Genomic DNA, 12,379 nt, shown 5'->3' with positions numbered 1-12,379 from the left:
TCCCAGCCTGCACTGCTATGACAGCACCAGCGCCATCAGACTATGGAAATATATTTACAGCTGAAAGTAACGGTCCTGGGCTGCACTGCCCCCATTTCAAACGCTCAGCAGACACGAGGCCAGTGGCTGCCCCTGTGGACAACACAGATGTAGGACAGTTCCACCGGCTGGCCCCACGTGACAGATGGACAACTGGACTCGCCTGGATCACATGAAGTCTCACGGACCTCTGCCTCGGCCCTGGACGACATTTGGAGGTGATACTGAACACTGTGTATCAGAGCGTCACCAATGGCCTCGCTCACCGGCACAGGGAGTCCATTCTAGCCTGAGCGGATGGAGAAAGACCATGGACACGCATGCACGATCACCACCATATCAAATTTATTATTCCAATGGCACTAATACAGCTGGAGGTGCTCATGGTGACACTGCACAGGATTTCCTGCCTTCTAGCTTCTGTCCAAAGAGAACATCTACCCGCTTGTTCCTTCCCCCTTTCCGGAGAAGAATCCACTACGGGCCATTTACCCAAATAAACCTCTTAATGCGTTTATTTTTAACTTTTTTTGGACATGTGAATTTCCCTCTTAACAAAAAAGCTTTGGGTGTCCCATCTCCTCCCCCATCCCCACCGGCCAGATAAGTCCCTGCTGTGAGGGCATTTCTGTTGCCTCTGAAATCTAGAAATAAATATCGAAAGAAACGGCATCAAGTGTTCATGTTGAGCGATGGCACGGAGTGGGCCCCAGAAACTTGTCAGGCAGAGCGTTACTGGGTCTGGACAGCCTCAAGGTGTCGTGGAGAATGTGGGGCTGTTGCTGTGGTCACCTGTCCCTGGGCGCAGGGGCTGCACCGAGTCCCACCAGGCAGCAGGCTGCGGGGAGGCCACCTACAACTTGTCCAGGAAGTTGTCCAGGGCCGGGATGCCTTCCTTCAGGCCTTTGCGCTTGCGCGTCTCTGCCACCACCTGGCTGGGGCGGCTGGTGCTGTCGAAGGGGTCACCGGGCAGGATCTGCCAGTGGTCGAACACACACTGGGGAAAGGCCTGGCCGCCCGTGTTGGACCTCAGGTCAGCGGTGAAGCCTGTAGAAGGCACAGAGACGGCACTCACCGGGCAGCCCAGGTGTGGTGCCTCACAGCTCCCTGGTGGAGGCCAGGAGGGGAAGGTGGGAACACAGGCCCACACCAGAGGATCACTGAGTCTGGACTACCTGGCTCATGTTAGATGTCAGGCCCATTATCCTATCCCTCACCCAAAGGCTCCCTCAAAGGCTACTGATTAATAAGTGAGGCAGGGCTGGCCCTTCCTGGGCCTCTGGTCTCCACCTGCTCCTTCTCAGGATGAACCAGAGTTCCAGCACAGCTGCTCTGCAGGCTTTGCTCTTAGATTTACAGGCCCAAGGACCTTCCCCCTAATTCAACAGTCCAGAGGCCCATGTGAGAAACAGGGCACCTCCTCCTCCACAACTGCGATGCAGAAAGCAACAGCTCCTATCAGCCCCACCCTGTGCCATGCACTACGAGAAAGAACTGGGCCCCTGGGACTTCCCTGGTGGCGCAGTGGTTAAGACTCCACGCTCCCAATGCAGGGGGCCCGGGTTCAATCCCTGGTCAGGGAACTACAGCCCACATGAATGCCGCAACTACGAGTTTGCATGCCACAACTAAGGAGCCCATAAGCCGCAACTAAGGAGCAACCCTACCGCAACCAAGACCCAGCACGACCAAATAAATATTAAAAAAGATAAGAAAAGAACTGGGTCCCGTCCTAGACCAGATGGGCTGAATGTCTGCTGGGTTCCACCCCAAAGGCAGCGGGCATCTGAGGACCACACCAGACTGGCACTTACCAAAGGACTCATTGACAGGCAGGTAGGCCTTCACAACAAACATGGGGGTGCCGGCCACCTGGGTCTCCTCAAAGACGTGGCCCCGCTTCCTGTTTAGGACACCGTAGATACCACCAACCACTTGTTCCGGACACTGTCAGGCAAAGAAAGGCTATTAGCAGCTGTTGGGCAGGCTGGGACTGGGAGCAGCAGCTGGCGCGGCCGGGCCTCCCCACCTGGATCTCCACAAGGTAGATGGGCTCCATGAGCCGGGGCTGGGCGGTCAGCACGCTGGCGTACAGGCAGCGCCGGGCCGTGGGGATGATCTGGCCGCCCCCGCGGTGAATGGCGTCCGCGTGCAGTGTCACGTCATGGACGTCAAAGCGCACGCCCCGCATGTTCTCCTCACACAGCGCCCCCTATGGAGGAAGGGGAACACCATCAAGAAACCGCCTCTACTGCAGCTCCTGAGAACAGGTCAGCCAAAACTGTCTGTGCCAGCTCCTCCAGGTCTCACCGACAGGGACCATCTTGGCCTCCCTAGGGTCCCTTTCCCAGAAAACAGGACCACAGCCCCACCTTGCCAACAGGGAAACAAGGACAGGAGGACCCCCCAGTGACAAACCCACCAGAGTCGTGCCTGAGCGGCCCCTCACCTCCTTGGTGGCCCACTGAAAGCCGGCCACCACGCTGTCCTTGATCTCGTTGAGGTACTGCACGCCCTTGGTGATGTCAGTGAGGATGTTGGGGCCGGTGCCATCAGGGCCAAAGCACCAGATCTTGCGGGCCTCGGCCACGTCCCACTCGTACTTCTCGGCTAGGTAGCGGGCCCGCTGCTTGAGCTCCTGGCGGGAAGACACCTCGCCCTTGTCGATGTCCTCGGCCAGGCCGTCGGGGAAGGGCCGTGCCTTCATGTACAGCCTGTTGTGCTTGTTGGGGGACTTGGACAGGCAGAGCACGTTAGACTCCTCACTGACGGTCTCTCGGTACGAGACGACTGGGTCGGATTTCTGCAAAAGGAGCACGCAGGTCAGGTCAGGTCTGCCACAGCAACCAGACACCTGAGAGGCATCTTAACAGAAGGTCTTCCTAATAACGAGACCCACTTAACAGTGGCAGTGGCACAGAAAGCAGACCGCATTTGATCTGACGGCACAGAGCCATGCACGTCTTCTGTGTAAACATGAGGTGTGCAGCTACTCCCTTGTAGGAGGAAGCCCACTGCCAAGAGAGCTAGTGAAACTCCACATATGCGGTATTAACTGGGAAAAAAATCTCAAAAGATACAAGTGCTAGGCCTAACCCCACACCCCAGTATATTAGTTTTCTAACGTAGAAAACAATGGGGAAAAGCTGTCACCATACCTGAAAAAAAAAATTTCATTCCTATAGGTAGAGAGAAACGAAAAAACAGAAGCTTAACAAGGAGAACCACACGTAAAGAAACCCAAATCCAGGTCTGAGGACAGACACAGATCTGCACTCAGTTCTGTGGGGGAAAAAAAAGGAGAGAATGGAAACCAGAACGCACCAGCTGGGCGTGGGGCCGGCTACGTAAGCCTCAGTGTCTGCACTTCCCAAGAGTTTTTTTAAAAATTTGTTAAGAAGCAGACCACTCACACTCCAGCCTTGCCAACGCATCTAGGCCGCTGGTATCAGCACATATCACCTGGCAGTAACGGATGGAAGGATGGAGAACCGAGTGCCCCAGTCAATGGGCCCCTCAGAGCCCAGCCTGGACCCAGGTCCGTGCTCTCCACCGGCCCCTCCATCCTGGGGACAGTGGGCCTCCGGCCATCAGAGCAGTGCCAGGCCTCACCTTGATGGGAATGCAGGCGTGGTCCTCCTCCAGGTCCTTGAGGCAGATCTCCAGGTGCAGCTCCCCGGCACCCGCGATAATGTGCTCCCCGGACTCCTCAATGATGCACTGAAAAGGGCCACGTGTCAGCCTGAGCACAGACCCCGGGACAAATGCGTGAAACCCAAGGGATCCTAGGGACAGGTGGAAAGCGGGCTCCAAGCTTCCCTCCAGCTGGAAAAGGCAGACTCCCAAAATGGGGTTTTGGGGGGAAAATAGCAGGGTCCTCTTTACTCGTTTTCAACATTAACCTTCTAAAAGGACCCTCTGTGCACAACCAGCCTGTAAAGACCCAAGCAGCCTACGAAAGAGATCGGGTTCCTGGGTGGAAAACCACCATTTAAATTAAGGGCAGCACCTCTGCCAGGACAGGTGTACCCAGCACAGCTGGTTTTCTCAACATGGAACCTCTACTCGTGTGAGAAGCCAGCAGAATCTTTCCGGCTCAGCCACACCACATAAGCCAACAAACCACCGCCACAGGTGTCGCCTCCGGCTGGGGCCCACCCACCTGCACCATGGGGTCCGACTTGGCCAGCCGCTTCAGGCCTTCCACCAGCTTGGGCAGGTCGGCCGGGTTCTTGGCCTCCACAGCCACCCTGACGACAGGGCTCACGCTGAACTTCATCACCCGCATGTTGTGGGCATGCTCGAAGGTGGTGATGGTGCCTGTCTTCACCAGGAACTGGTCCACGCCCACCAGGCCCACAATGTTGCCACAAGGCACGTCCTCAATGGGCTCGACGTAGCGGCCCATCATCAGGATTGTCCTGGGGGAGACACAAAAGGCCACAATGCATCAGCACTGGGGTGACAGATCCCCAAACGACCAAAGACAAGCCTCCTTTGTCTTGGAGCCTGCGGCTGTCTTCCTGTCTGGAGGGGCAGTGCCACCCCACCCTGGGCCAAGCCCTGAATCTATCTTGCGACCCAGGTCTCAGTGACAGTTCTGGCTCCTGCACACCAGGACAGAGCCACCTGCTCATTAACACGTGCCCTGTGCAGGACTCTGCACCCTGACCCAGGCCAGACATGCGTGCCACAGGGAAACCGGCGGCACTCACAGGTCGCAGTACAGTCAGGGCCCTGAGGAACTAGCAGGAATGGAGGCTGTCTTCCCACTACCCACACCTGGAGCAGCGACTGGGTGGCCACCCGCCACATGACATCTCTGGGGTCAGAGCCTGCCCTCTGGGTATTTTAAAAATGTATGCTGCCCCCATAATTTCTGCCCAACTGCTTCCGACTCCGGGCTGTGTCTCACTGTGAATCCCTAGTGGGGAGGAGGAGACACTATTTCCTGGTGGGCCTCCCCTGGCCAAGTCTCCTACATTCCGATAACCCTCCCCCTTCCCCCTTCACTGGCTTGAAGGGCGGAAGGGAGGCTGCTGGGCACCCTCTGCCTCATGGAGCACCTCACCTCTGGATTGGCTTCAGGTATAGGTCTTCCTTCTTCCCGGGCGTGTAGTTGGGCCCCATGATCCTGACCTTCAGGCCGGTGGACACCAGCCCTGAGAAGACCCGGCCGAAGGCATAGAACCGACCTTTGTCAGAGGTCGGCACCATTTTGGAAATGTACATCATAAGAGGGCCTTTGGGGTCACAGCTTTTAATGCCTGAGGAGAGAGAAAGGAACCCCCCACAGGGGAAACTGATTCCCTGGCAGCTCAGCTCTCCAGAATTCTGCAGCTCTGCCCAGCGTTCTAACCCCGGGGTGCAGGCACGCCCCACGTACCCATGGCGGCCTCGTCGTCTGGGGGCCCCTCGTACAGGAGCTCACAGCGGTACTTCTGGGCCGTCACAGGAGAGGGCAGGTGGATGGTAATCATCTGCAGCAGGGCATCCCCAGCAGGTAGCCAGCGGCGCATCACTGCCTGAAGGAGGGGATTTGAGAGAGAAAGAAAAAATATGACTTGAGAAAGAATCTAGAAGAGCAGTGTAAAACACCTGATGTCTCATACCCACCCCTGCTGGTGACAGCGCTCCTGCTGGTGATACTTCTAATGTAAGCCTGGGCAAGCGTGGAGCCCTGGGACCCTCACAGCCAGCTGTGTGATTACCTGAGAAAATGGCCCTCAAGCTGGGACGGGGACTCACAGGATGGCCGCTCCACTCACCTTCAGAAGTGGTTTGCCTTCTTTGTCCTTATCTTCACTGTCCAACTTGATGTCTAGTTTTTCAATTAGTTTTGCCGTCTCCTCTTTCTTGAAATTCATGATTGCATCAAACACCTGACACCCAGGAGACATGACAAAGTGGGTTTGGGAACATACTGGAAGCCTGAAGCTACCTGCTTCCTGCTCTGGAGCTTTAAAGGCCATCCTCACTTACCACCAAAGGCCTGACCCGATTAAGCAAATCACGGGGACACTTCTCGACAGATTGTTAAAAGAAAAAAACCCGTTTCTATTTTCAGACATTGAGCATACACTAACTAAACTCACAGGCTTGCAAACCCCAGACCCTCCTACCTCATCTCACCCGCTGCCCGACCAGGGAGGCTGATGGTCCCCCTGATGATGAAGCCCAGGGGTCAGGGTGGAACCCTGAGGGCGTTCTGACCTCATGCTGCCTCATCCTGTCCCAGAAGCTGCCTCTGCAGCCTGGCCCTGTCTTGCCCCACGGCATCTTGCTACTGGCTGCAGCAGGTTGGGTACCAGATTCTCAGGGAGCTCAAGGACAGCCCTGGGGACGCCTACCTATCAAGCACATGCCAGCTCACCTTGAAGATGGGGTCCAAGATGAGCTGGCAGAATGTCCGCGGAAGCTTCTTGCCATCTGGGCTGTTGGCTGACTTGCTGAATTTGCCGTTGGCTGGATCAAAGTACCTGTCAGAGAAGGCTCAACCCAAGTTAGGGGAATCTGGGGGGACGCGGGTATGAAGGACCCCACAGACACTTGAGCTGTGTCTCCAGCACTCACCGGTCTCCCCACAGCTTCTTCATCATGTCCTCCACCTTCTTGGCCCGCTCGGCAGGCCCCAGCTGGCCCTCGCCCTTGGCGGCAAACTTGGCCACATACATCTCCGCAAACTGCTTCAGAGTGAAGGCCCAGCCGTGGAGACCAGACCCGAAGCCAACAGTACCGAGAACAGGGTCGATCTGAGAGAGAAGGAGAAAGCTGTGAGTTGGGACAGTTGGACACAAGCCACATCTACGAAGTCTCCAAGCACCCCGGCCCTCAGACACTAGATTTCTTCAACAGCCGTCAGGTCAAAGTGAAGAAATTTTAGTCATCACGTACAGGGTGCCCAGCTCTGCCCCCATCACGAGGGGGTGCGCGATGATGCCACAAGCACTGCCCCATGCCCCTCTGTTAGCAGGCTGAGCCTCTACCCCCCAGCCTCCACCGAAGTCCAGCCTTCTTGCCATTCCAAGGTTCCTGGCAACCTTACCTTCCAACCTCCCAAGAACCCCCAGGAGGCCATGGCTTCACAACAGTGGTTTCCCAAGGGCAGCCCCCAAGGAGAAGACCACAACCCTTCCAGTCTGCATGAGGAACGCTGCCCACCCGGCGGGAGAAGCGGGAGGGGGTACTAGGAACGCAGCAGGAGACGGCGATCTGCCAAGGGACCCCGACTTCAGCAGTCAGGCAATCCTACCATGATGTTGCCCATGGGGCCGCTCTCGCCCTCCCCGTAGGTGGAGATGATGACGTTGACATTCTCCACGATGCGCTGGAAGGTCTGGTAGAGCTCCTCGGGCTCCAGCTGCAGCTCAAGCAGCGCCCGGTCCATCTTGTTCATCATCAGCACAGGCTTGATGCGCTCGGCAATGGCCTGGCGCAGCACCGTCTCTGTCTGCACGCATACACCTGTGGACCAGCACGGGATGAGGCGTCTCCGTCAGCCAAAGAGGGGACAGCCCCAGCGTCCCCGCCATCCGTGGGGAGGCCTGCTGCTTACCCGACACGCAGTCCACCACCACCAAGGCACCATCAGTGACACGGAGGGCGGCTGTCACCTCTGAGGAGAAGTCCACGTGCCCAGGAGAGTCAATGAGGTTGATGAGGAAGCCAGAGCCATCCTTGCTCTGCTTGATGAAGTTCAAGTCATTCTCTGAGAGCTCGTAGAAGAGGGAAATGGCCCTGAGAGATTGGGACAGATTACCCAGATGGAGGCACACCTCAGCCTGGCTCCTAACCTGCTCCCACTAGCCCTGTGGTCCATCAGGTTCCTGCCCATGGGAGTCGGGGTGGATGCTCTTGATTCTGAAGTGAGGCTGTAATCCAGTAAAAAGCCAGACAGATGCTGCAACCTGTCTCCTCCCCCAGCATTACTCATCCCTAGAGATGAACTGCAGACTTCCCACGCAAGAGCTATCCTATCCAGGGACATTTACCTCTGCGGCACCCTCTGCCGGGAACCACCACCTCCCTGGTACAGGTGCAATGGTAGCAGTCCACCTGGTTCCTCTCAGGCTCAACACACCTGATTTCAAAGAGCAACTACACAATCAGGCAAGATCCAGAAACCCCAAAGACTACCTTTCACCCGTCCCTCCCCAGCTAAAACGAGTCTGAGAGCCAATGGCCAAGGAGATGTTACCAGATGACGACAACTGTTGTTACAGCCTCTTTTTTTTGTGGGGGAGGGGGGTTTTCTCACTCTCTTAACATCTGGGGCCAGAAAACTCACAGGGGGCCACCACAGGCAAGGCAATACCTTTAGCAGTATCCTTGGATGCCAGCAGCACCCACCCAGATTTCTCCAGACAATGCCAAGAGCGCCTCGGCCCCCCTCCTCTCCAAATCCCCTTAATACCACCCATCACTGTGCCTCCCCCACAGGAGACAAAAGGTTCCCATCTCACTAGCTTAAGCCCCATTGCCCCTCACAGTTCAAAAACCCAGCCCCAAGCTGCTCCTCTCCCCAGAAACCTGTCAGGAAAGGGCTGGCTACTGTCTGCCTTCCCTACCCACCACCCAAGGACTCAAGAGTAAGCACCTCCCCCCCTTCCCTGTCCAGAGGGCACCAAGGCTTGCTCACGTCGACTTGATGGTGATGCAACGCTCCTGCTCGTCCTTCCGGGTGTCAGTGAAGCGGGTCTCCCCAGCCCGGGCGGAGGCGATGATACCCGCCTTGCACACCAGGGAGTCCGTCAGAGTGGACTTGCCATGGTCCACGTGGGCGATGACGGACATATTTCGGATGTTGGCCTTCTTGTCCATGATGGCCCGGATCTGGTCTACTGTGAAGTTCACCTGAGCGGGGGGCGGGGGGAGGATCAGGATGGCCCGGCACTCCAGGAATGAAGCTTGGCACTGAGACCTTGATCAATACAGAATGCTAGGCCATGGCCAGAGGGAGCTGGTCCTGGCGCTGCCTCAATTCCCACCCAGATGCCCCTTTCTTTGTTGACACTCCTTTAAAAGTGCAATTCACCCCGTCCCTGAAAAGCCAGACGCTGGTTGTCACAACCCAGAATGAGTACTGGGGACTAAGTCTCAAAGAGTGACAACAGTTTCCCTTTATAGTATATCGGCGTATCTGGGGTCCAGCTTAAGTTCCCCCCACCGTGTTGCCACTGGTTATACCCCCAGCCTTCCCACAACCAAAGGGCCTCTTTAAAATCCAAGGTCACCTCTCGCTGTGCAGGGGCGGGGGGTCAATCACGCAGAGCCACGCACCCCGCCCCCGATTCTTAAATATGCCACCCCCGGTCGGGTGGGAGGTTTGCGCAGCCCTAAAAGGCAGGGGCCTCCACCTCGTGGTTCTGGAATCAGGTGTTCACAATTGGGAGGTACAGGAAGGACCAAGATTACACAACGTCAGAAGACAGGACGCTTCTAAAGGTCTTACTCTTCTCTCCTTTTGCCATTTCCTTGCCGCCCCCGGCTCCCGACAGAAAATCGAACTCAAACTCCAAGCCCACGGGTTACATAAGGCGGCTCCCCTCTCCCCGCTCGCACCGCGGCGCCCGCCATTACAGCGTCTGCCACATCATCATACCCCCCGCCCCGCCTCCGCCCCAGCTTCAGCCGGGCCCGGGGTCCTGGAGGCGGCGGCGCCCCCCGGAAGCGGAGCTCGGCGAACAGTGCAGCGCGCAGACATGGCGGCAGCCGCTTCCCCAGCCCCGGGCCCGCCGGCCCCGCCGCCGCCATGTCTCCTCTCAGTCAGGGAGGCCACAGCTCTCCAGGCCTGGTAGGGCCGGCCCTACGGAGGTCCCGCCGCCGATTCAGGCCACCCGCTGAACAGCGCTGCTCACCATGGTGGCGGATGGCGGTGGATTCTCCCAGGCAGATCCGAGTGTAGCTAGCCGCGCCGAGTATGGCGGCGACGACGGCGGAAGAGAACGCTGACGTCAACACTCAAGCTTTTATAGGCCGACGCCGGTTGGGCGGATCATCTGACCCCGCTTCTGGGGCGGGGGCGAAGCGACGCCCCGCGCAGGCGCATGGACGGCCTCCCACAGGGTAACCCTTATGCGTCGGCGCCGCTGCACTAATACAGAGGGTCTGCGTTCCACACTTGGATTTTCCTTGGGGTGTGGTCCGCCCGGTGCAGGGTGCACGCCTCCGGGATGCAACACTTAGGTGCAAAAAGCGAAGAGCCGTTTTAGCTGAGAATATTAACCATATCGTAGCAACTATATCAGTCTGCAAAGTGCCAAGCACTCCTATTAAAAGCAGATTACAATATTAATAGGGTCTGTGGATTGTACCAAGGTTAATTTCCTCGGTTTGATGTTATGTAAGATGACAGTACAGGGGTAAGAGTACTAGGGACCTCTCAGTACCGTTTTTGCAACTACCTGTCTATTTACAAGAAAAAAAAAGCTTTTTTAAAGGCAGGTATTAATCACTCATTTATTCCACAAAGAGAGATTGAGCGTCTACTATACCAGGCACTGCTATAGGTGTTGTGGATATAGCAGTGAACAAAACACCTTATTAGCTCCACCACTTTAAGTGTTCTTACAGTAGATACTCGTATTTTTCTATTCTTCAGTTTTCTTATCTGCGCAATGGGGTCATCAGTACGACCTCACTGGGGGAGAGTAAAATTCACTAAATATATGTACAGGGATTAGCGCCGTGCCTGACACAGTTCTCAATACACGTCAGCTATTTTTAATTAGCTATCATTACTATTAATAAAACACATTTCAGGTACTGGTTTGCCCTGTCGCAAGCACGGGGGCTAAGCGCTTTTCTACATGCGCAATCGCATTTTCTACTTCATTTTCTCTCCAGGGGGAGGCGCAGGAAGACTATTTTGCATTTGTGTCCTTATATGACCCTAAGAAACAGCTGTATTTCAGATCTTTGGCTCAAGAGAACGAATTGGCATTCAATTCAGTATTTTTATTCTTGGTAAAGAGCCCAGCTCAATGCCTGGTACACAGTAGGCGCTCATAAGTATTTCTTGCATCAATTAATGATATTCTCATTAGCGTAAATAAACCCCTTTCAGTAAATCTTCCCCTAAATTCACTCTGTCAAAAAGAGGGGGACTGCAGTGCTTTCCCTGCGCTGGGAGAAGGGGAGATGTGCGTCTGTAAAAAGCCAAGCAAGTTCGGGTCTGGACTCTAAAATAAGCCTATGCACTCTTCTCTCCGCAAAGGCTTTGCGCGTTTTGCTTTGTAAAGCGCTATCACAGCCCTGATTTCGTTTAATCGAAGACTGCCATCACTATCCCGCGTTTAACCCAGGGGGAAACTGAGGCAGGAAGGAGCTGCTCCAGAAATATCTACCGAACGACCGAGGATCGGAGCCGCAGAGTGCCAGGCAGCAGACGTCAATGCCCGAGCTCAATCCCGTATCTTTAACACCTGCGCCTGTGTTCCTGACACGTTAATTTTACAAGGCAAGCGCATGCGCCGTTCGGGGGGCGCGATTTCAGCAGATGGATATCCAGTTTCCCATTCTTAATAAATGATTTATCTTAATTTTTAAAACATGTTTAAGTGAACTCAGCACTCACTGTGTGCTGGGCTCCGTCTTAGGCACTTCACAGCACTTCCTTGCAAATTGGAACATTTCAGAGATGAAAAGCAAAGGTTTTCTCGTTAAGAGGGTTGAATTTGCTCCCAAGTGAATAGATTGCTTATTGAGAAATTTTAACTTAATGTAAATTAAAGAAGCCGGGGAGAGTTTAAGGGGAATGGGGAAATGTGACATTCCCTCCCCTCTGTAACCCTCCATGCAGAGGTGTTCCACCCCACAGCTGCAGGGATGGGGCCAGATGTTGGCAGGGGACAACTCCCCACCGCCATCCCCAGACCCAGAAGCCTGGGGGAGGAGCAGGCCTTCAGCACAGAGCAAAAGCAGACAGGCAGGCTCAGGGTGTGCAGTAATAAATACAGGCGAGGGTAAAGGGCGGGGAAGAAGCACAAAAAAAAGCAACCGCTGCAGGAAGGCTCTGCTGCGCGTGCGCTTGCTGCGGCGCGGGGCGGACACGGAGGTCCCGGCAGCGGCTCCTGCTGACCAGAGGCCGCCATTGCACGCCCCTTGCATCTGTCTTTTGATGCCGTTGAGCGCGTATTGGATACCCATCACCACCCTTTAAATCAATTAATTCACGGGACTTTCTTGCTGGCCCAGTGGGTTGGACTCCGTGCTCCCAATGCAGGGGGCCCAGGTTCGATCCCTGGTCGTGGAGCCGGATCCCGCATGCATGCCGCAACTAAGAGTCCACATGCTGCAACTAAAGATCCTGCATGTCGCAATGAAGATCCCATGGGCCGCA

The 12,379-nt window shown here is 55.7% G+C and overlaps 1 protein-coding gene and 1 non-coding gene across 2 annotated transcripts; both read right to left on the bottom strand.

Moving 5' to 3' along the window:
- Window positions 1–362: 362 nt before the first annotated feature.
- Window positions 363–10,022, bottom strand: EEF2 (eukaryotic translation elongation factor 2). Its single transcript, XM_036845841.1, has 15 exons — window positions 9,897–10,022; window positions 8,678–8,892; window positions 7,595–7,776; window positions 7,292–7,503; window positions 6,613–6,791; window positions 6,413–6,518; window positions 5,808–5,921; window positions 5,426–5,564; window positions 5,111–5,306; window positions 4,202–4,460; window positions 3,652–3,759; window positions 2,489–2,842; window positions 2,069–2,251; window positions 1,854–1,986; window positions 363–1,086 (listed from the first exon to the last, which is right to left on the bottom strand). The coding sequence occupies exons 1-15, from the start codon at window positions 9,897–9,899 to the stop codon at window positions 893–895; spliced, it is 2,577 nt and encodes an 858-aa protein (XP_036701736.1). The 5' UTR covers window positions 9,900–10,022; the 3' UTR covers window positions 363–892.
- LOC118893724 lies at window positions 6,869–6,933 on the bottom strand. Its single transcript, XR_005019573.1, has one exon. It is a non-coding gene; the product is annotated as a small nucleolar RNA SNORD37 (small nucleolar RNA).
- Window positions 10,023–12,379: the final 2,357 nt, after the last annotated feature.

The sequence above is a fragment of the Balaenoptera musculus genome, chromosome 3 (genome assembly GCF_009873245.2).
Source record: "Balaenoptera musculus isolate JJ_BM4_2016_0621 chromosome 3, mBalMus1.pri.v3, whole genome shotgun sequence".
Classification (NCBI taxonomy): Eukaryota; Metazoa; Chordata; class Mammalia; order Artiodactyla; family Balaenopteridae; genus Balaenoptera; species Balaenoptera musculus.
This window is presented reverse-complemented; position numbering and strand designations above follow the sequence as displayed.

Bases quoted from the DNA above. Each gene is read 5' to 3' on its own strand.
- EEF2 (XM_036845841.1), bottom strand. The intron at 6,792-7,291 runs GTAGGATTGCCT...CTTCTCTCTCAG, and splicing joins GCCCCATGGGCAACATCATG to ATCGACCCTGTTCTCGGTAC. The intron at 5,565-5,807 runs GTGAGTGGAGCG...CCCCTCCTTCAG, and splicing joins AAGGCAAACCACTTCTGAAG to GCAGTGATGCGCCGCTGGCT.